Source organism: Hyaena hyaena, unplaced genomic scaffold, assembly GCF_003009895.1.
Source record: "Hyaena hyaena isolate Hyena2069 unplaced genomic scaffold, ASM300989v1 scaffold_1176, whole genome shotgun sequence".
In the NCBI taxonomy this organism is placed as follows: Eukaryota; Metazoa; Chordata; class Mammalia; order Carnivora; family Hyaenidae; genus Hyaena; species Hyaena hyaena.
Genome location: NW_024081810.1, coordinates 421,791 through 445,443, shown reverse-complemented (window position 1 = coordinate 445,443; position 23,653 = coordinate 421,791). Strand labels below are relative to the sequence as shown.

The following is a 23,653-nucleotide window of genomic DNA, read 5'->3' as shown; positions in this document are numbered from 1 at the left end:
AAAAATCCAGACTCCTCAGTATGGCAAATAAAGTTATAATCTACTACCTGTTCAGTCATCTACCACACCAGCTCCCTCTTTACAGGAATGATAAATTTAAAGTTTCTTAAATCCATCATTATTGCATTCATTCATTCTTTTTACCTTGTCTATTTTTAGCTAGCTCCTCCTAATAAGTCATTTCTGTGTTTACTCTTTAGAGTAATATGATCTTCCCAGTACTGTGTATGCACACAAGTATGTGTGTGTGTACTTATGTATGCACATTTGTGTGTCTGATGAGAGGAAGGGGGAAATGTTACTTTTCCTTATTAAATAAGTAATACATTCACGGAGCCCAAAAGTTAAAAGGTGATTAAACTTTTACAGTGAAAACATGTTCGTCCCTGCCCTCAAGCCACCATCTACCTTCCTAAGAAACAGAAACAATACTATTCATTTCTTATATGTCATACAAACAAACAGCATATGAAACTAAAGAAGAAATAAATAAATGGAAACCCATTCTATGGTCAGGTATTGGAAGAGTTAATATTGTTAAGATGTCAATACTCCTTAAAGCAACATACAGATTTAATGCAATCTCTATCAAAATCTTAATGACCGTTTTTGCAGAAACAGAAAAAACCATTCTATAATTCAAAGGAAATCCCAAATGACCAATCCTGGGAAAAGGAAAAAAAAAAAAAATCCCAACACTGGAAGATACATACTTCTGATTTCAAAATTTATTACAAAGATACACTATCAAAACAGTACGGTGCTGGCATAAAGGCAAACATACAAACCAGTGGAATATAAAAGCCCATATATGTGAAACAAACCCTCACATATATGATATTGACAAGGGTGCCAAAACCATTCAACAGGTAAAGAACAGAAGGCAACCCCCAGAAAGGGAGAAAATATTTGCAAATCATGTATCTGATAAGTGATTAATATCCAGAGTATATAAAGAACTACTAAAACTCAACAAAAGAAGAAACCTGATTTGAAAATTGGCAAAGAATTTGAATAGACATTTTTCTAAAGAGGATATACAAATGCCCATTAACATAAGAAAACATGCTCAACGTTACTAATGATTAGGGAAATGCAAATCAAAACTACAATGAGATGGAACCTCACACATAGAGAAATGGCTACTATCAAAAGAGAAAAAAGTTCTTAGGATGTGGAGAAACTGCAACTCTTGTGCACTGTTGATGGAAATGTAAAATGGTATCTCCATTGTTGGAAACAGCACATCAACTCCTCAAAGTATTAAAAATAGAATCACCATATAATCAACCAATTAATCAAATAAATATGTACCAAAAAGAAGTGAAAGCAGGGACTCAAAAAGTTACTTGTACACCCATTGTCACAGCAACATCATTCACAATAGCTCAAGCTTGGAAGCAACTCCAAATGTCCATTTGATGCCATGAATGGATAAGCAAACGTGGTATATACACACAATGGAATATTATTCAGGCTTAAAAAAAAAAAAGAGCGGTATTCTGGCATAATCTACAACACAGATGAACCTTGAGAACATTATGCTAAATGAAAGAAGTCAGTCACAAAAGCCAAATACATAATTATATGATTCCACTTACATGAAGTACTTAGTAAAAAAAAATTATAGAGACAGAAAGTAAAATGGTGGTTGCCAGGGGCTAAGGGAAGCAAGAATAGGGAGTTACTATTTAATGGATATAGAGTTTACATTTTTGTTTTTACTGAAGTGTAGCAATGTTATATTAGTTTCAGGTGTACCACAAAGTCAGTCAATATTTATATATATTACAAAGTGATCAGGGGTGCCTGGGTGGCTCAGTTGGTTGAGCATCTGACTTCAGCTCAGGTCTTGATATTACGGTTCATGAGCTAGAGCCCTGTGACAGGCTCTGTGCTGGCAGATCAAAGCCTGGAGCCCACTTTGGATTCTGTGTTTCCCTGTCTCTCTGCTCACCCTCACCCTCTGCTCACACTCTGTCTCTCCCTCTCTCAAAAATAAGTAAACATTTTAAAAATATCTTTTAAGAAAAGTAATCACTGTACTGAATCTAGCTATCACCTGTCACTGTACAAAGTTCTTACAATACTATTTCCTATACTACACCCTGCATACTCATGTCTTTTATTTTATTAAAGGTACAGTCTTAAAATATGAAGAAGTTCTAGAGGTGGTGGTGATGACTGTACAATACTATGAATGTATTTAATACAACTGAATGCTAGTACATGTTAAAATGGTTAAGTTGGCATTTCTGGAAAAAAAAAATTCAAAAAAACTGAAATGCATAGATGTATTTCCAAAAATCTATTACATTTTATTTATGCACAGCTCTGCACCATTCTATTTTTAGTCAATCTATAGTATGTCCGAGAAAATATCTTTTTATAAAAGTTTACTTATTTATTTTTGGGGAAAGGGAGGAGGGGCAGAGAAAGAGAGTCAGAGACAGACAGAGAGAGAGAATCCCAAGCAGGTTCCATGTTGTCAGTGCAGTCTCATGTAGGGCTCAATCCCACAAACCGTGAGATCATGAATCAAATGAGCCACCTACGTGTTCCTGTCCTAAAGAATATCTTAATTCTTTTCCAAAAGCTGCTGTGTCCCATTGCACAAATGTACATTAATTTTTTTAGCCATTAACCCATTGATGAACAACATTTATTTTGTTTTGGATCTCCTACAATTACAAATAACACTATGACAAGCAAGCCCTGTATGTGGAGAATTGTTTGGGTGAGTCACACACATATATATTATTATACATGTATAGTATATACGTAGTATGAACTAAGCTCCACAAACAAAGGGGAAATAAACCATAATTCTCACACTATGAACTTTTAGCATTGGTTATAAAGGGAGTAGGAAATAAGAATATAAAAATTCATCTGATCTTAATCTAAGATCTATTTTATCCGCATTATCCCCAGAGTGATTTTCCCATGACAAATTAAGATAATAAAATAAAGAAGTTCAGAAAGATTGTCCCTAATAAAAAGAATAAGGAAGATAATTAACATATAATTAAAAGAAAACCAGAAACACAAATAACTGTAATATAACTATAGTAAAATACAGTATGTAAAAAAATACTTTTCATGGAAATTTGGTTTAAGATAAGTGTTGGAAGGATTCTATGAAGGGGCAGATAATTTCTAGTAACAGATAACCAGAGAAAGTTTCACAGAAGAGATAAACCCCATTAAATATCTAAATGAAGATGCTCAACAAACATTTGGATGACTTTGGACTCTAAGTCCAGCCTGGAGACATAAATGAGAGACATATACTTAGACTTGGTACTTAAAGGCATGAGATTGGATGAGATCACTAAGGAAGTAGTGTATATAGACAAAATAAGGTCTATCATGTGTTAATAACATCAGAGGGTTAGTATAACCATGACACAATGTTTGTTTAGAGATTATTAATCATTTGGGTAGTGAGCTACAGCAATAAACATTCATCAGGACAACTACAAAATACAAGTAGTTTAATAATCGACAAAAGTCTCTGAAATAATAGTATACCAAAAAGAAATACCAATAATGAAATGGCCCCTAAGAATTTAGAAATGAAAAAAATTACTACCCATAACAGACAGTTCTTATACTATGTTTTCATATGGCTGAGTAAACAAATAAAACCAGAGATCATGAAGTTTTCTTAAATATAAACAGGATTAAAGTGGCTCAACAAAACACGTATCAATTGAAACTTAGAATTGTCAAATGTAGAGCCAGCTGAATGAAAATGTCTAAGCAATCTTCATAACAGGTACTAGAGCAAATCTGTCAAATCTTATCATTCTGACAATTGTACCACTCAACATAAATTAATACCTTAGCTGTTTAGCATTCTTTTTTCTAAAAAATAATTATTTTGAGAGAGAGCGCACATGTGTGCGCATGTATGCACAAGAAAGCTGGGGAGACGTAGAGAGAGAAAATCCCAAGCAGCCACTGTGCTGTCAGCACAGAGCCCAATCCTGGGCTTGATCTCATGAACTGTGATTAAGACGGAAGCCAAAATCAAAAGTTCAATGCCTAACTAACTCACCCAGGTACCCCTGGCATTCTTGAGAGAAGGACTTTGAGAAGTTTAAGATATGAGTTCAAAACCTAGCTTTGCCATTTATATGCTATGTATGACCTTAAACAAAGTACCACTTCCTATTTTTGTTTTCTACATTATAATCTGAATATAACACAATTTCATAGTACTGACGCTACAGGTAAATGACATAAGTAGCATCAGCTTAGTGCAAAGCCAAACTAGAAATTCAGCAAGTTGTACTGTTTCCAAGATGAAGAAACAGGGTTGAGTTAGGTGGAAGTATGGAGGTCCAGGTAAACCAGTAAGTATGAAATATGGACTAAAGTCTAAAACAAGTCTCTAGAACACACCATCCTATCCTGGGAAAATCTTTTTCAATTTTATAAATATGGGATGAACATACACTATTTACCTACGAGATTATGGAGTAGTGGTTTTAATTAAAAAATTGTACTTCTACCCATAAAAGACCTAAATTTGGATATGCATAATCCTTTTCAACAAGGAAAGCAAAAATACTACAGGAATGCAGTTACTGATATATCAAAATTAGAGAGGTTCTAAAGATCACAATAACCTGCTGAAGGATGATAAATCCTTTTAGAAAAAAAGGCTTTCCTGGAAAAGGCTGTACTAAAGCACAATCTTATTAAGTAAAGAATTTCATTTGGAGGAGAACAAATTCAAATAAGCAAACATATAGGCAGTTTATTCTCCTACCTTCAATCAAGTTTAAGTTTAGACTTATTTCCAATTTGAAAATACAACCCATAAATCCTAGTGAAAACAATGTAACTTGCCTACAGCATGAGAAAAATCATATAGTGGTAGTAAGGGGAACTAGAATAGTCTCCAGCTTCTAAGTGTAAAACTTTCACTTTTCCAAAATGCTTTCGTAAGGAATATTCTAACACCAAATATTCTAATAAAATTAAGAAGTATTACAAAGAGTGGTTTTAACATATGTCTTTTCCTCCACAACTTTTTCCCTTTAAATAAAGGTGGAGCACAAAAGCAAGTATAGGGAAAATGGTACAAGTCATCCCTCCATCGTTTACTTAAAGATTTTGTTCAAAAATTAAAGGATAGGGAGTTTCACTGAAGCAAATTAAAAGCTAAGGAAAACATGGACAGAATAGTAATAACACAAAAAAGTCTTAAGTCACAAGGACATATAACTAGTTGACAAAACCATCAATTGCAACAAGTGGATCCTATTTGCCTCATGATTCAAACCAACAAACTGTACTTTAAAAACTGGGGCACCAGGGTGGCTCAGTGAGGTAAGCATCCAACTCTTGATTTTGGCTCAGGTCATGATCTCACATTTTGTGAGTTCAAGTGCTGAATGGGGCTCTGTGCTGAGTGTGAAGCCTGCTTGAGATTCTCTCCTCCTCTCTCTGCCTCTCTCCTCTCTCTCTCAAAAATAAACATTTAAAAAGTATGTAAGTAAAAACAACAATAGTTATGAAATGATTATAAAGTTTAAATTGATTATTTGGTGATGTTAATATAATATTGTTACCCTGAGATGATCAAAATACACATGAAAAGATGCTGAAAATTAATAATCATATACTCAATGCGAATCAAAATCACAACAAAGTATGCAACACACCAGTCAGGATATCAAATATTAAGAAAGAGAGAGGCTAACCAGCTTCAGATGAAGCCAATGCTGCTGATCCCAGCTCACAGTAGGCATTAGCTGGGCTTTAGCAAACCAGACAGAATCTGGGGTAGGAGGCACCAGAGGAGAAAGAGTCTGCCATGAAAATGAAGCAAGATCAACTGGAGTGAGAGGTAGACCTCCTGAGAATTACAGAGAAGGCCTGAAGCCACAGGACACTGACAGAGGAAAAGAGACAGAGTCCACTAAGAACACAACTTCACAGATGCCTGAGTGCGAACTAGGGAAGATAACAAGCCAGGAAGTGGAGAAACGGAAGGAGGGGAGGGAACCCCCTTTCAGGGAGCTGCAGAGAGTCAAGGGGAAGAGAAGGAGTGGCTGAAAATGTTCACAGAACTGTCCCTGGAGAAAAGAAAACCTCGGCTCAGTACGGAGAGTAATCCTATTTCTAGCTGTGGTGCTGACTCGGGGCTGGGTGTCCTGGTTCTAGGTGGCACGAGAAGAAACTTGCTCCCCTGGCGCCAGGAGAAACTGCTCTCTTGCTCTTCCAGCTCACTGGCGGCTGGGAAGAGCCCGGCCTGCGGGATTAGATTATATTTCCGGCGGTACCAATAAAGCGAGCTGAATAAGACCTGGAAACGACCGGGGCTTGGAACACAGAACACGGCCCACCTTGGCTACAACCACGGCACAGGGAGATGAGACACAAAAGAGTGATTTGCAACGCCTGGTTCGAGAAGGGACTGGGGCGCCGCCATTTTTCTCCTGACAACCACTAAGGTGGGACCTCAGAGAGAGAGGCCAGCTGGACCCCAGTGGAGACTAAGACCTGCCAACACCAAACCACGCCCATCCTCACTAGAGAGCTGCTTTTTTTTTTTTTTTTTTTTTTTTTTACCGGAGCTCAGTGCAAGAACAACACAGATGCACTGCTGTGATTAATTCTAGATCAAATCTTTCTATTCAGATATATTTTTGCTTGTGTCATTCGTATCCCTCCTCTCTGCTGGATTGGACACTCAGGTCATTGGTTTGCTTAAACAGTTATGTTTAATCCATTCTCTAGATGTATATTCTACACCTCCTCTGCTACCTTTCTATCTCTCTCTCTCTAATCAGACTATATATAGTTTCTCTGAGTAACATTATCTTCATATCATTCTCCTCGCCTCTTACCATATTCTCCTCTTTCTCTCTCTGACATAAGCCTCATAGTCTCTCTGCCTGGTCACTGTCCAATTTCGCTTTCTCCCCTCCCCTGTCATTTCTATCTTTCTATATGCTCTTCCATCAGTACTGCATACACCCTGCTCTTTATTTGTAGCGGGAATTCTGGTTTTATGCTTTTATACTGTCTTTTGTCTTTTGTCTTTTTTTTTCTTTTCCTTCTTTTTTCACGTTTTTTCTTTTTCTTTTTCCCTTTCGGTTTGCTTGTTTGTTGGATATGTTTGTGAGTTTGCGGGCCATTCTTCCCTGTGTATTTGTCTCTCTGTTTACCTTTCCTAGGCTACATCAAGAAACAAGCCAAAGTACACATGGTGGAGGGTCCCAAATACCACTACGAGTAGGGAAATAAAATAAACAAAGTCTCAAAAAGAGAGACCAAAGACACCATTCAAAGAACACTTCCTGACCAGACAGACCCTGGACAGTCAAGGAGCCTTCTTTAATAAAGCATTACTCGCAGGTAAAGAGTGCATAACAAGCTTTTAAAACTAACAAGAGATAGAAAGCTAGCCAAAATGACAAAATGGAAGAATTCTCCTCTAAAGAAATTCCAGGAAGAAATGACAGCTAAACTGCTCAAAACAAATATAAGTGACATAACTGAACAAAATATAAAACAACAGTAATAAAATTAATCACAGGGCTTGAAAAAGACTTGGAAGACATCACAGAAGCTATTGCTACAAAGACAATGGAACTTGAAAATAGTTCTGATGAATAAAAAATGCTATAAATGAGGTGCATAATAAAATGGAGGCGTCCGATGCACGGACTAAAGAGGCGAAGAGACTAGGTGAATTAGAAGACACAATTATAGAAAAAGAAGAATCCAAGAACAACAGAGACAAACTGATCCAGGAGCACGAAAGGAGAGTTCAAGAGCTGAGTGATACAATCAAACAGAACAATATCCGTATCATAGGAATTCTAAAAGAGGCAGAGAGAGGGGAAGGCACTAAAGGAGTCCTTGAACAAATTATAGCTGAGAACTTCCCCAATCTGGGGAAGGAAACAGACGTTGAAATCCAAGAGGCACAGAGAACTACCCTCAGACTTAACTTGAATCAACCTTCTGCACTACATATCATAGTGAAACTGGCTAAATATAAGGACAAGGGGAGAAATCTGAAAGCACCTAGGGATAAAAAGGCCCTAATATACAAAGGGAGACCTATAAGGGTAGTTACAGACCTATCTATTGAAACTTGGCAGGCCAGGAAGGAATGGCAGGAAATCTTCAACGTGATGAACAGAAAAAAAATATGTAGCCAAGAATCCTCTATCCAACAAGCTTGTCATTCAGAATAGAAGGAAAGATAAAAGTCTCCCCAAAAAAAAACAAAAATTAAAAGAATTCATCACCACTAAACCACTCCTACAAGAAATCTTAAGGAGGACTCTATGAAGGAAATGTTGCAAGGAACACAAGGTACCAGAGACATCATCACAAGTATGAATCCTACAGAGAACACAATGATTCTAAACCCACATTTTTCAATAATTACATGAACGTAAATGGACTAAATGCTCCAATCAAAAGACACCGGGTAGCAGAATGGATAAAAAATAAAAACCATCTATTTGCTGTTTACAAGAACTCATTTTAGACCTGAGGACAGTTTCAGATTGAAAGTAAGGGGATGTAGAAATATCTATCATGCTACTGGAAGTCAAAAGAAAGAAGGAGTAGCCATACTTATAACAGACTAACTGGACTTTAACGTAAAGGCAGTAACAAGGGATGAAGAAGGACTTTATATAATAATTACAGGGTCTATCCAACAGGAAGAGCTAACAATTATAAATGTCTATGCACTGAATTCGGAAATACCCAAATACATAAAACAATTAATCACAAACAAAAACAATCTTATGGATAAGAATGTGCTAATAGCACGGGACTTTAATACTCCACTTACAGCAATGGATAGATCAAACAGACAGAAAATCACTGAAGTAACAGTGAACCTGAATGACACATTGGACCAGACGGATTTGACAGATATATTTAGAACTCTACATCCTTAGGCTATGGAAGTCACATTCTTCTCAAGTATGCATGGCACATTCTCCAAGATAGATCACATACTGGGATATAATGCAGTCCTCAATAAATATAAAAGAATTAAGATCATACCATGCACACTTTCAGATAATAATGCTCTGAAACTTGAAATCAACCACAGGAAGAACTCTGGAAAACCTAAAAAAACATGGAGATTAAAGAACATCCTACTAAAGAATGCATGGGCCAATCAGGCAATTAGAGAAGAAATATAAAAATATATGGAAACAAATGAAAAATGAAAATACAACTATTCAAACTCTTTGGGATGCGGCAAAAGCAGTCCTCAAAGTAAAGTACATTGTACACCAGGCCTATTTCAAAACACTAGAAAAAGTGGAAATACAAAATCTAACAGCACACTTAAAGACTAGAAGCAGAGAGGCAAGAGCACCCCAAACCCAGCAGAAGAAGAGAAATAATAAACATCAGGGCAGAAAATAACAATATAGAATCCAAAATAACAGTTTAACAGATCAATGAAACTAAGAGTTGGTATTTTTCAAAAAATAAACAAAAGTGATAAATAAACCTCTAGCCAGGCTTCTCAAAAAGAAAAGAGACAGTACCCAAATAGGCAAAATCATGAATGAAAATGGATTATGACCAATCCCTCAGAAATGCAAGCAATCATCAGAGAATACTAAGAAAAACTATACGTCAACAAACTGGACAACTTAGAAGAAATGGACAAATTCCTAAACACACACTCACTACCAAAATTCACACGGGAAGAGATAGAAAATCTGAATAGACCCGTAACTAGTGAAGAAATCGAATCAGTTATCAAAAATCTCCCAACAAATAAGAGCCCTGCGCCAGATGGCTTCCCTGGGGAATTCTACCAGATATTTAAATCAGAGTTAATACCCATCTTCTCAACATACTCTAAAAATAGAAATGAAAGGTAAACTTCCAGACTCATTCTACAAAGCCAGCATCACTGTGATTCCCAAGCCACACAGAGACCCAGCAAAAAAAAAAAAGAGAACTACAGGCCAATATCCTTGATGAATACGGATGCAAAAATCCTCAACAAGATCCTTGAAATCAAATTCAACAGCACATAAAAAGAATTATCCACCCTGATCACGTGGGATTCATTCCTGGGTTATAAGGCTGGTTCAATATTCGCAAATCAATCAATGTGATCCATCACATCAACAAAAGAAAAGATAAAAACCATATGATCATGTTGATAGATGCAGAAAAAGCATTTGACAAAATACAGCAGCACTTGTTGATAAACCCCTTGAGAAAGTCGGGATAAAAGGAACTTACTTAAACATCATAAAAGCCATCTATGAGAAGTCCTCAGCTTACATCATCCTCAATGGGGAAAACCTGAGAGCTTTGCCCTTGAAATCAGGAATATGGCAGGGATGTCCACTCTCACCACTGTTGTTTAACATAATGATGGAAGTCCTGGCATCAGCCATCAGACAACAAAAGGAAATGAAAGGCATCAGAACTGATAAAGAAGAAGTCAAACTTTCGCTTTTCACAGACGACATGATACTCTACATAGAAAACCCAGCAGACTCCACCAGAAGCCTACTAGAACTGATCCATGAATTTAGCAAGGTTGCAGAGTACAAAACCAACGTACTGAAATCAGTTGCATTCTTATACACCAACAATGAAGCAACAGAAAGAGAAATCAAGAAACTGATCCCATTCATAATTGCACAAAAAAACATAAAATACCTAGGAATAAACCTAACCAAGGACATAAGAGATCTGTATGATGAAAACTAGTGAAAACTTATGAAGGAAATTGAAGAAGACACAAAGAAATGGAAAAACATTCCATGCTCATGGACTGAAGAATAAATATTGTTAAAATGTCATTACTACCCAAAGCAATCTACACATTCAATGCAATCCCAATCAAAATTGCACCAGCATACTTCTCAAAACTAGAACAAACTATTCTAAAATTTGTATGGAACCACAAAAGACCCCGAAGAGCCAAAGTAATATTGAAGAAGAAAACCAAAACGGGAGGTATCACCATCCCAGACTTTAGCCTCTACAACAAAGCTGTCATCATCAAGACAGTATGCTGTTGGCACAAAAACAGACAGACCAATGGAATAGAGAACCCAGAATTGGACCCTCAAATGTATGGCCAACTGATCTTTGTCAAAGCGGGAAAGAGTATCCAATGGAAAAAAGACAGCCTCTTTAATAGATGGTGCTGAGAGAACTGGGCAACAACAGGCCGAAGAATGAAACTGGATCATGGTCTCATACCATATACAAAAATAAACTTAAAATGGATGAAGGGCCTGAATATGAGACAGGAATCCAGCAAAACCCTAGAGGAGAAAGCAGGAAACAACCCCTTGACCTCAGCTGCAGCAACTTCTTACGTGACAAATCCCCAAAGGCGAGGGAATCAAAAGCAACAATGAAGTACTGGGACCTCATCAAGATAAAAAGCTTCTGCACTGATGGGGCGCCTGGGTGGCTTAGTCGGTTAAGCGTCCGACTTTCGCTTAGGTCATGATCTCGCGGTTCGTGGGTTCGAGCCCCGCATCGGGCTCTGTGCTGACTGCCAGCTCAGAGCCTGGAGCCTGTTTCAGTCTGTGACTCCCTCTCTCTCTGACCCTCCCCTGCTCACGCTGTCTATCTCTCTCTCTCCTAGAAATAAAAAAAACAAAAAAAAAAAAAAAAAAAAAAGCTTCTGCACTGCAAAGGAAACAATCAACAAAACTAATAGGCAACTGACAGAATGGGAAAAGACAGTTGCAAATGACATAGTGGATAAAGAGCTAGTATTCAAAAATCTCTAAGGAACTCACCAAATTCCACACCTGAAAAACAAATAATCTAGTGAAGAAATGAGCAGAAGACATGAACAGACTTTTCCAAAGGACACATCCAGATGGTCAATAGAAACATGAAACGATGCTCAGCATCCCTCCTCATCAGGGAAATACAAATCAAAACCACACTGAGGTACCACCTCACGCCAGTCAGAGTGGCTAAAATGAACAAATCAAGAGACTACAGACACTGGCGAGGATGTGGAGAAATGGGTATCCTCTTACACTGTTGGTGGGAATGTAAACTGGTGCAGCCATTCCGGAGAACAGTGTGGAGGCTCCTCAAAAAATTAATGAGAGAACTCCCCTATGACCCATCAATAGCACTGCGAGGAATTTACCCAAGGGATATAGGAATGCTGATGCATAGGGGCACATGTATCCCAGTGTTCATAGCAGCACTTTTAAGAACAGCCAAATCATGGGAAGAGCCTAAATGTCCATCAACTGATGAATGGATCAAGAAGATGTGTTTTATTTATACAATGTAATACTACATGGCAATGAGAAAGAATGAAATCTGGCCTTTGGTAACAATGTGGATGGAACTAGAGGGTATTGTGCTAAGTGAAATAAGTCAGGCAGAGAGAGACAGATACCATGTTTTCATTCATAGGTGGAAGAGGAGGATGGAAAGGGGAATAGAATAGTTAAGGAGATGGAGGGAGGGAAACCATAAAAGACACTTAAATATTGAGAACAGACTGAGGGATGATGGAAGGTGGGTGAGTAATGGGTAATGGGCATGGAGGAGGGCAACTGTTGGGATGAGCACTGGGTGTTATATGGAAACCAACTTGACAATAAACTCTAATAAAAAATTGAATTGAAGAGGGGAAAAAACAAATTTATATAAAAAAAATCAAAATGCCATATAACCTAGTAATTCCACTACTGGGTATTTACCCAAAGAAAATGAGAACACTAATTCAGAAAGATATATGTACTCCTATGTTTACTGCAGCATTATTTACAAAAGCTAAGATTTAGAAAACCTCTATTGCCCAATGATAGATGAATAAATATCACACACACACACACACACACACACACACGGATAATACCTAGCCATAAAGAAAACTTTCTATCTGTAATAACAAATGAATAAACATCCATATGACATGGACTGATCTACAGCGTATTATATTAAATAAAATAAGTCAGATGGAGAAAGACAAATATATGACTTCACATATATGTGGAATCTAAAAAACAAAACAAGTAAGACAGCAAGAGATTCATAAATACATACTACAAAAGTAGTGGTTGCCAGAGGGACAGGGGGAAACACTAGAGGGGGTGGGGAGTGAGCAAAATAAGTAAAGGAGATTAAGGAGTACAAACTTCCAGTTATAACCTAAATTAATCACAAGAATAGAAAATAAAGCATAGGGAATATAGTCAGTAATACTGTAGTTACACTGTATGGTGATAGGTACCACTTTTTGTGGTGAGCACTGAATTATATATAAACTGTCAAATCACTATGTTGTGCACCTAAAACCCAAAAACATAATATGTCAACTATATTTCAATTAAAAAAATTATTTTAAGCAAAAGGAAGCTCCCTATATCCTATATTTTAGAGATACATCCTGAAATATTTACAGATACAATGAGGTCTACATAACCTTGAAAATATGGAAAGGAAATAAGGGATAGAGAGATAAAACATGATTAGCCATGACCTGACAGCTGTGGTAGCTGAGTAATAATAATTATATGAAGAGCTCATTATAGTATGCCTCTCACAAAAGGAGAGTCAAATTTTCCTTAACAAAAACTTTCATAAAATAGAAAAAAAATTGTGAAGACCAAATCAGTGCAGATTTGGTACAGTGCAAATTTGGCAAAAATGAGTGCAGAATAGTACAAACCTTAACCCCTGACACAGTGAGTGATACTACTGTCTCTGAGAGATAATGCTACCTTAAATTAACTAATAACCAGTGTAGTCACAATACATAAAGATACTCCCTCTCAAAGTAATGATATCCAGAGTTCCTCTACACTTTTCAATCATGTATCAGTAAGAATATATTCTGAGACTGAGCCCAAATCCCAAATTAATACTACCAAAATGCACACTTGGGAGCTCACAACAAATCAGAGTTGCATCTAAAAAGCAAGGTAGGGCACCTGGGTGGCTCAGTCGGTTAAGCATTGGACTTCAGCTCAGGATCATGAGAGCCGCGTCCAGCTCTGTGCTGACAGCCAACTCAGAGCCTGGGGCCTGTTTGGGATTCTGTGTCTCCCTCTCTCTCTGACCCTCCCCTGCTCATGCTGTCTCTCTCTCTCTCTCCTAGAAATAAATGAAACATTAAATAAATAAACAAATAAAAAAAATAAAAAGCAGGTAAGTCATAACTAACTACATCTCATTTCATGGTAATCATATTCATGTCTTTACATGGATCACAATTTATTTACAAGGGAAGCATGGAGAGCAAAAAAGATACTAAAACCAAATTCCTTTTTCAGATCACTGCCAATCCAATTCATGAAGCAAAGTTTCCCAAGAATCTCTAATATGCTGCTGAAATTTTAAAAGATGTATTAACAGAACGAGAATTAACAAACAGCTTACAGCAAGTCCCTTTACTCAGTAACCATTACAAGAACAAAGACAAGCATAATACATACTGGAGGCCGACCAGGACGACCCCTTTTTCTTTTTCCTTTGATCTCTGTTTCTTCAAGTTCGCTGCCAGCATCAGAATGGGCTGTAGTTTCATTAGTTGAATCCCTAGAAAATGTGATATATTATTTTAGTGAACAAATTAATTCATACATACAATGCAGTTCTGTTCTACTACTTTTCTTACCTCCTGGTATATGGCTGATAAGAAGGGTTTTTTCTTCCACTTGCAGAAAAAAATCTTTAGGAAAATGAAAATGTTACCCTTCCTGCCAATATCACTAAATATTGAGCAACATGAATTCCCATATTGATAGAGAAACAAAGAGGAGGAAATGATTGTGGAAATGACAACTGCTATACAAAATATAATAAAAATTCAGTTGTGAAAGAGGAATTAATCAATAAAAAAGAAACCTTAAGTCTTGGGAGGAAATTTTATTCATTTCACAAAATCACGGAAGTTAGTGCACTAGTAAAAGTTTAACAACTGGCTCCTCAAAAATATTATGCACATAAATGTTTAGAAATTTTACTGAAATAATGGTTACATAACACAAATTTACTGACAATAATAAAATACACAATATTTTTTTTAAGTTTATTTATTTATTTATTTAGAGAGAGAGAGAGAGAGAGAGAGAGAGAGAGAGAGAGAGAGAGAGAAGGAGAGAGAACTTGAGTGGGGTAGGGGCAGAGAGGAGAGAGAGAATTCCAAGCAGGCTTCGCACTATCAGCACAAAGCTCAACACAGGGTTCTAACTCACAAACTATGAGATCATGACTTGAGCCAAAATCAAGAATTGAATGTCAAACCAACTGAACCACCCAGGCACCCCACATAATATTCTTATTATAAATTCCATATGACTAATTGATTCACAAAAAAATGATAATTTTGCCACAGTTGTATCTATAGCTAACCTTTGATTGTAATTGATGAACAAACAGGATCGGGACATGAACGATCACTGATATCTTTGTTCACTTAACTAATATGATACAGGTCATAGGACAAAGACATTTGTTAGAAATTCACTCACTGGTCATGTTGTAGACAATGTCTTTACTGAATCAGGTAACAGTTCTCAAATAGGAAGAATACTTCCTCCATTATTTTTTCCTTTATATTGTAATGGGTATAAACCTGATACACCTTTCAATTTAATCTGCATTATTAACAATATCTCCATAACTGAAAAAAGTTTATAAACAAATGAAAGAACAATAAATTGAGCCCTGATGTGTAGTGTTTGCTGATTTTCATAATGTAAATACTCCTACCACAGCCAATTTCAAACTCCCAACTTGGTATCAATAGAGCTGAGAATAAATAGTAGTAGTACACACTAAATACAATAGGTGTATACAAGTACACACATACACACAAAATGTGTAAATAAAAACTTCCAGAGTGCAGAAAATAGAAACATAAAATAATTAGGAAGTAATCATTTTTGAGGATTTATTGCTTTTATTGTTAATATGATTTATTTAGTGTTAAGTTTATATAAGTTAACTTTTTATAAAGACAATGTTATTTTAATAGGGTTACAAGATTTCTAGAAATTTAATTTTCAGTTCTCCAGGACAATACAGGAGGATGGCTCCAGCATACTACTGAAATAGCACTAACAACTTCTTTGCTATAATTTATATTACTAACAGTATAAAAGATCTGCATAAAACTGCAAATGCAATGAAGAGAACAAAGCAAATAGTGAGTCCAACACACAACCTATTATTTCTTCATCTGCTTCAACAAATGCTCTCAGTTCCATTTCCTCTTTGTATTGAATCCTAAAAGGTCAATTCTATAGTGTCTACTACTCCCTCCTTCATACCATGTTCTCTGGAAGATCTCATCCACTTGATGTATAAGATCTATATAAATAACTTCAATAAATTATCAATGGACCCGATCATCTATAATAGAAATTTTTAACTTCACATGTTAACAGCTTCTTTGAATGCTAGATCAAATTCACCATATACCACATACAAAATTAAGTTCAACACTGACTTATTTCTAGCTCTCTGTTCATGGCAATACAATTAACTAACTGATTTAATTAATGCATGAGTATACTTCAAGTTGTTATGTAAATTTATTATGGTCACTGTTATCCGGTCTTATATTCTTAGAATCATAGCAATCTTCCTCTTGTGACATGAGCTAACAAGTGCAATCAAGTTGTCTTCCATATAATTATTCTCCAAATTCTTTCCATGATTATTACCATAATCACCATTCCCTGAATTAATCTCAACTTATCTATTTCTATCTCCCTTGTCCAAGGCATTCTGCATATAATGCCAGTAACATTCTTACATTGTGACATCTCCCTACTTGCAAGTCTTCAAGGATGACCTGGTATTAAACCTGTTCACAGGAAAAAGAACTGAGACTTCTGGGGAAGATGGCAGAGTAGGAAGATCCTAGGCTCACCTCAATCCCTAGATACATGTAAATAATACCCACATCAGCATCTTTAACCCAGAAAACTACCTGAAGACTATCAAAACAGACTCTCTATAGGTAAATGTAGAGAAGAGGCCACATCCAAGAAGGTAAGAAGGGCAAAGAACGCACTGGGAGCCAAATGGAGCCATAGGACTGTCCATGGAAGGAAGGAATGCCAAAAGCATAGAGAGGACAGTAGACACCACACTAGGCACACCAGGCACCCAGGAGGAGGGGACCTGCAGTAGCAAGGCTAATCAACATAACGTTTGGCTTTGAAAATTTAAACTTTACAAATCTTAAATCTGAACTTTAAAATCTGAAATCTGAACTTTAGGAGAACTTTGTTAAGTTCTTACAATCACCAGGGATTAATACCAGGAACTTTAAAAATCATCAGGCTAGCACTGGGAAAGTTGGAGGGCGATAAGATATTGAGTCCTTGCCCTTTAAAAGGGGGAGGGAGGGGGGGAGAGAGGGAGGGAGGAAGAAAGGAACAGCAAAACAAACAGCCATGTGGAGATATAGCACAGAAGCAGCAGATTGAAAAATGACTTGGGTGTATACGAGGGAGATTTGTTCACTAATCTAAAAGCATTCGCTAGAGAGGCAGGGATCTTTAGGAGATTTCTCCAAGAAGAAAACAGCTGGCAGACACCATTTCCTTCACTATCACTCAGTCTAGATACATGGACACCTGAATAACCAGTGCAAACACACTCTCCAACTCAATTTGCTAACAGCACCTTCATGTCTAAGCTCTCTTGTGACCCTGCCTCCTGCAACCCAGACTCCACAGAAGTCTATCCAAAGCCAGTGTCACAAGCATAGCAGTGTGCAAGTAACCCCAATAGGGACTAGGAACACCTCAAAGTGACTCTTGCCCTGGGCAAAAGGGAAGAAAACGACCCACACCAGAATGATGGAGGTCCTGACAGTGAGCTGGGAGTAGACAGCTGGTCTGACTGCAGGTCCTGCCCACTGAAGAAAACTTCTCAGGGGACAGTAAAGGGAGAGTGCCCTACAGCTCAGTGTTACAGCAGCTCTGGCAAATGCCCAGTCTGACCCAACTCAATCCCAAGACCAGCCTAGACAGGCCCACTAATGACAGAAGAACCAAACCCTGCCCATAAAGAGGCAAAGATAGCCACTACATATGACCAAACTGTAGGCAAATACAGTTCAGCCACAAAAGTAAGGCAATACAACACACAAAGGAGACACCCCTGAAATGAAAGTTTCAGGTGAACAAGGAACACTGCACTGTAGGGCACTATAGGACCTCTTCTTCATAAGGCCACTATTTTCAATAGGAGATATAGCTGACTTTCCTAAAACACAAAACAGACAAGAGCAGTTAGAAAAAGTGAGGGAACAGAGGAATATGTCTCAAATGGGGGGGGGGGGCAAAATCACAGCAAGAGATGTAAACAAAACAGAAAAAATATCCCTGAGAAAGAATTTCAAGTACTAGTCATAAAGATACTGACTGGATGTTAGAAAAGACTAGCAGACCTCAGAGAGAGCTTTAACACAGAGATAGAAAATATGAAAAAGAACCAATCAGATATGAAGAGCTCTAACTGGAATTAAGAATACACTAAGGAAATAAATAATAGACTAGAAGAAGGAGACAAATGGATCAGCAACCTGGAGGACAGAATAATGAAAAGCAATGAAGCTCAAAAGGACAAAAAATAATAACAGTAATTATACATGAAAATAGATTTAAACACAGTGACACCATTGGGAACAATGTTTGCATTAGGGATCTCAGAAAAAGAAGAGAGAAAAAAGGGGGCATAAAATTTATTTGAAGAAATAATACCTGAAAACTTTCTGAATCTGGGGAAGGAAAGAGAAATCCACATCCAAGAGGCACAGAGAGCCCCCAACAAAAGCAACCCAAAGAGGTGCGCTCCAAGACACCTAGTAATTAAAATGGTAAAAAATAGTGATGAAGAGAGAATAATAAAAGCAGCAAAAGAAAACAGTTGCTAAAACTGATCCAGGAATTCAGCAAAGTGGCAGGATATAAAACCAATGCACAGAAATTAGTTGCATTCCTATATACCAACAATGAAGCAACAGAAAGAGAAATCAACGAATTGATCCTATTTACAACTGTACCAAAAACCATAAAAATACATAGGAATAAACATAACCACAGAGGTGAAAAATCTATACACTGAAAACTATAGAAAGCTGATGAAGGAAGCTAAAGACAACACCAAAAAATGGAAAAATATTCCATGCTCCTGGATAGAAAGAACAAATATTGTTAAAATGTCATTACTAACCAAAGCAATCTACATATTCGAAGCAATCCCTATTAAAATAACACCACCATTCTTCACAGAACTAGAACAAACAATCCTAAAATTCATATGGAATCAGAAAAGACCCCAAATAGCCAAAGCAATCTTGAAAAAGAAAACCAAAGCAGGAGGCATCACAATCCCACACTTCAAGCTGTATTACAAAGGTATAATCCTCAAGACAGTATAGTACTGGCACAAGAACAGTCACTCAGATCAACAGAACAGAATAGAGAACCCAGAAATGGACCCACAAACGTATAGCCAACTCATCTTTGACAAAGCAAGAATATTCAATGGAATAAAGAGTCTCTTCAGCAAGTGGTGCTGGGGAAAAAGGACAGTGGCATGCAGAAAAATGAACCTCGATCACTTTTTTAACCATACACAAAAATAAACTTGAAATGGATGAAAGACCTAAATGTAAGACAGGAAGGCATCAAAATCCTCGAGAACAAAGTAGGCAAGAACCTCTCTGAACTTGGCTGCAGCCACTTCATACTCAACATGTCTCTTGAGACAAGGGAAACAAAAACAAAACTGAACTACTGGGACCTCAGCAAAATAAAAAAGCTTCTGCACAGCGAAGGAAACAATCAGCAAAACTAAAAGGCAACTGACAGAATAGGAGAAGATACTTGCAAATGACATATCAGATAAAGGGTTAATATCCAAAATCTATAAAGAACTTTTCAAACTCAACACCCCCAAAACAAATAATCCTGTGAAGAAATGGGCAGAAGACATGAACAGACACTTCTCCAAAGAGGACATCCAGATGGCCAAATGATATATGAAACGATGCTCAACATCACTCATCAGGCAAATACAAATCAAAACCACAATGAGATACCACCTCACACCTCTCAGAATGGCTAAAATCAACAAGTTAGGCAGCAACAGATGCTGGCGAGGATGTGGAGAAAAAGGGTCTCTTTTGCACTGGTAGTGGGAATGCAAACTGGTACAGCCACTCTGGAAAACAGTATGGAGGTTCCTCAAAAAACTAAAAATAGAAGTACCCTACGACCAAGCAATTGTACTAGGTATTTATCAAAAGGATACAGGTATACCGTTTCAAAGGGACACGTGCACCCCAATGTTTAGAGCAGCACTATCGACAAAGCCAAAGTATGGAAAGAACCCAGTGCATGCGTGTGCACACACACACAAACACATCTGGAGTATTACTGAGCAATCAAAAAGAATGAAATCTTACCATGTGCAACTACACAGATGGAACGAGAGGGTATCATGTTAAACGACATCAGTCAGAGAAAGACAAATATCATATGACTCACTCATATGAGGACTTTAAGATACAAAACAGATGAACATAAGGGGAGGGAAGCAAAAATAATATTAAGACAGGGAGGGAAACAAAACATAAGAGACTCTTAAATATAGAGAACAAACTGAGGGTTACTAGAGGGGTTGTGGGAGGAGGGAGGGGCAATCTACTCTTGAAATCATTGTTGCACTATATGCTAACTAACTTGGATGTAAATTTTTAAAGAATTATTTTTTTATTTTTTTTTAATGTCTTATTTATTTCTTAGAGAGAGAGAGACAGAGAGTGTGAGCAGGGGAGGGTCAGAGAGAGAGGGAGACACAGAATCTGAAGCAGGCTCCAGGCTCTGAGCTAGCCGTCAGCACAGAGCCCAACGCAGGGCTCCAACCCACGAACTGTGAGATCATGACCTGAGCTGAAGTCAGACACTCAACCGACTGAGCCACCCAGGCGCCCCAATTTTTTAAAAAATTATTAACAAAAATGAATGAATGAATGAAAATGAATGAATGAAAATAGTTACTTCCATAAAAGGAAAACCCCATAAGATTATCTGCTAATTTTTCAGTAGAAACTTTGCAAGCCCAAAGGGAGTGACATAATATATTCAAAGTGCTGTAAGAAAAAAACCTGCAACTAACAATAATCTATCCAAGAAGGCCATCGTTCAAAAATAAAAGGAAAGCTAAAGAGTTTCCCAGAAAGGATACTCTTTGAATAGAAAGGAAACATCCTAAAGCAAAAGTAAGAAACGTAGAAAGCAGTAAAAATAAATAGGTCTATAAATATCAGCCAAAGGATTCACAAAAGCACTGCATATTACATTTTACACCTGAAACTAATATAACAATGTATATGAATTATACTAGAATGGAAGTTTTTTAAAAAAACTTTTAAAAAATAAACATAAAAGTATAAATAGGGGTGCGTGGGTGGCTCAGTCAGTTAAGCATCCAACTCTTGATTTCAGCTTAGGTCATGATCCCAGGGTTGTGAGACTGAGTCCTGCATCAGGCTCTCTACTGAGAGTGGAACCTACTTAAGATTCTCTCTCTCTTTCTCTCTAAATCCCCACTCTCTGCCACCCCTCTCCACTGCTCATGTTCTCTCTCTCTAAAAATACAATCTTTAAAAAATAAGTAAAATTATAAATAATACTGATCTAGTCCAGGGGTCAGCAACATTTTCTTAAAGTACTATATAGTAAATATTTTAGGCTTAGAGGTCTTAAAGCCTCTGTCTACTACTCAACTGTAGCAACCTAGCCTGAATGCAGCTATATATAGTATGTACATGAATGGATGTGGCTATGGTCTAATAATAATTCATAAAAGCAGGTGTCTGTACCATTAGCAGCAGTCAATTCCTGATCTAGCTGATCTTATTCATCTCTACTAACAAGCAATAAATCAAGGGTGCTTCAGTAGTTCAGTGAGTTCAGCATCTAACCTTTGATTAAGGCTTAGGTCATAATCTCCTGATTCATGGGATTGAGCCCCATATTGGTCTCTGTGATGACAGACAGCATAGGGCCTGCTTCAAATTCTCTCTCTGTCCCTCTATCTCTGTTCCTTCCGCACTCATGTGTGTACAGGCTGCCGCTCTCAAAATAAACTTTTTTAAAAAACAACAAATCATACTACTTTTTTCTTCAATATACACCAAATAGTTCATGTTTACATATATGTACTATGTACTTGTTCATATACATGATCTAGAACATGCACAAAACCCTTGTAAGAAAACATATTATTGTAGTAATTATACAAACAAAGAGCTGAAAACATCATAATCTTGTCCACAGTCACACACCTAGTAAGCAACACAGTCCACTTAGATCTCAAGGTAAATCTGAATTCTCTATCTCCATGTCAAGATACTAGAATGCATATATTATGTTTTCTATTTATCCTGTGTGGATAGAATTGACTAGTGGTTTTGATGCCTGAAATCACTAAGCAACTACAGTAATCGGTTTGTTCTACCATATAATATGTTACTAATTGGTGAAAATAATTTATCCTTGGCTATTACCAACAAATAACTACTCCATTCCAATTAGCATATGTTTGTATGTTTGTATGCATGTTTGTTTATTAGAATATATGATAAATAATATTTTTTAATTTCAAGCAACACAGAGAATGAGAGTTTCACATCACTACAACCTAACTCTGAATCTCAATGTGCACTACCTTGCCATAAATATTTGTTTTTGCCTATGCTAAAATATATATCCAGATATTATTTACTTATTGTTTTACTTTCTTGTAACTATATTTCAGTTTTAAAGTTTTTCCTTTTTTTTTTTTTATATTTGAGAGACAGCATGTATGCACAGCTGAGAAAAGAGTAGTGGGGGCGTGGGGGGGGGGGGAGACGGAGAGAATCTTAAGCAGGATCTACGTTTGTGGAGGCTGACACAGGGCTCAATGCCAAGCCTTTGGGATCATGACCCGAGCAGTAATCAGCAGTCCAATGCTCAACTGACTGAGCCATCCAGGTGCCCCTTAAATTTTTTTTAATTAACAGGAATCTTCCATGCAAATATATAGAATTTCTGAATAGTATCCCATAATATATATGAAATTTATTTAATTACTTCCCTATCAATGAGCACTTAGATTGTCTCTAGCTTTATAGTATTACAGAACTAAAACAACTGTCTTTGCACACTACCTCTTGTTACACAGTAACAAATTTCTTCCTAGGATAGACAAAGAATACTTGATCAAGGGTAGGCATGCTCAAACTTTGACTGTTGTAAAAACTTACAAAAACCCTGCCAGTGGTTAATGTTCACATTTATAAGACTACTGGACATAATTTAAGAGAAAGAAAAAATCAGATCAAATCTTGTAAGAACGAATGTTTATCTCCTAAAACTCTCTAAATTCTATCAACCTCTCTCCATTTGCACTGTAATCACTTCAGTTCAAGTTGTCAACATATCTGGACTGCATACTGCAATATCCTCATCTTAGTAAGTCTTCCTGCTTCTATTCTTGCCCCTCCCAAATAATCACTATACTACATGAAGGGTGATTTTCTTAATCTCTCCCATGTATCTCTCCCATGCTTAAAATCCAACTGTGACTTCCTCCTACTCCTAAGAAGAAAAACTCAAAA

At 37.0% G+C, this 23,653-nt stretch overlaps 1 protein-coding gene across 2 annotated transcripts in view; it reads right to left on the bottom strand.

The window, feature by feature from the left end:
- LOC120224473 (cohesin subunit SA-1-like) overlaps positions 1 to 23,653 on the bottom strand; it is a 194,583-nt gene that overhangs the window by 47,184 nt on the left and 123,746 nt on the right. For both annotated transcript variants that reach the window (XM_039222707.1, XM_039222708.1), the window contains exon 4: positions 14,457 to 14,559. In XM_039222707.1, the coding sequence (XP_039078638.1) occupies positions 14,457 to 14,559 (103 nt within the window). The remainder of the gene's footprint in view (positions 1 to 14,456; positions 14,560 to 23,653) is intronic.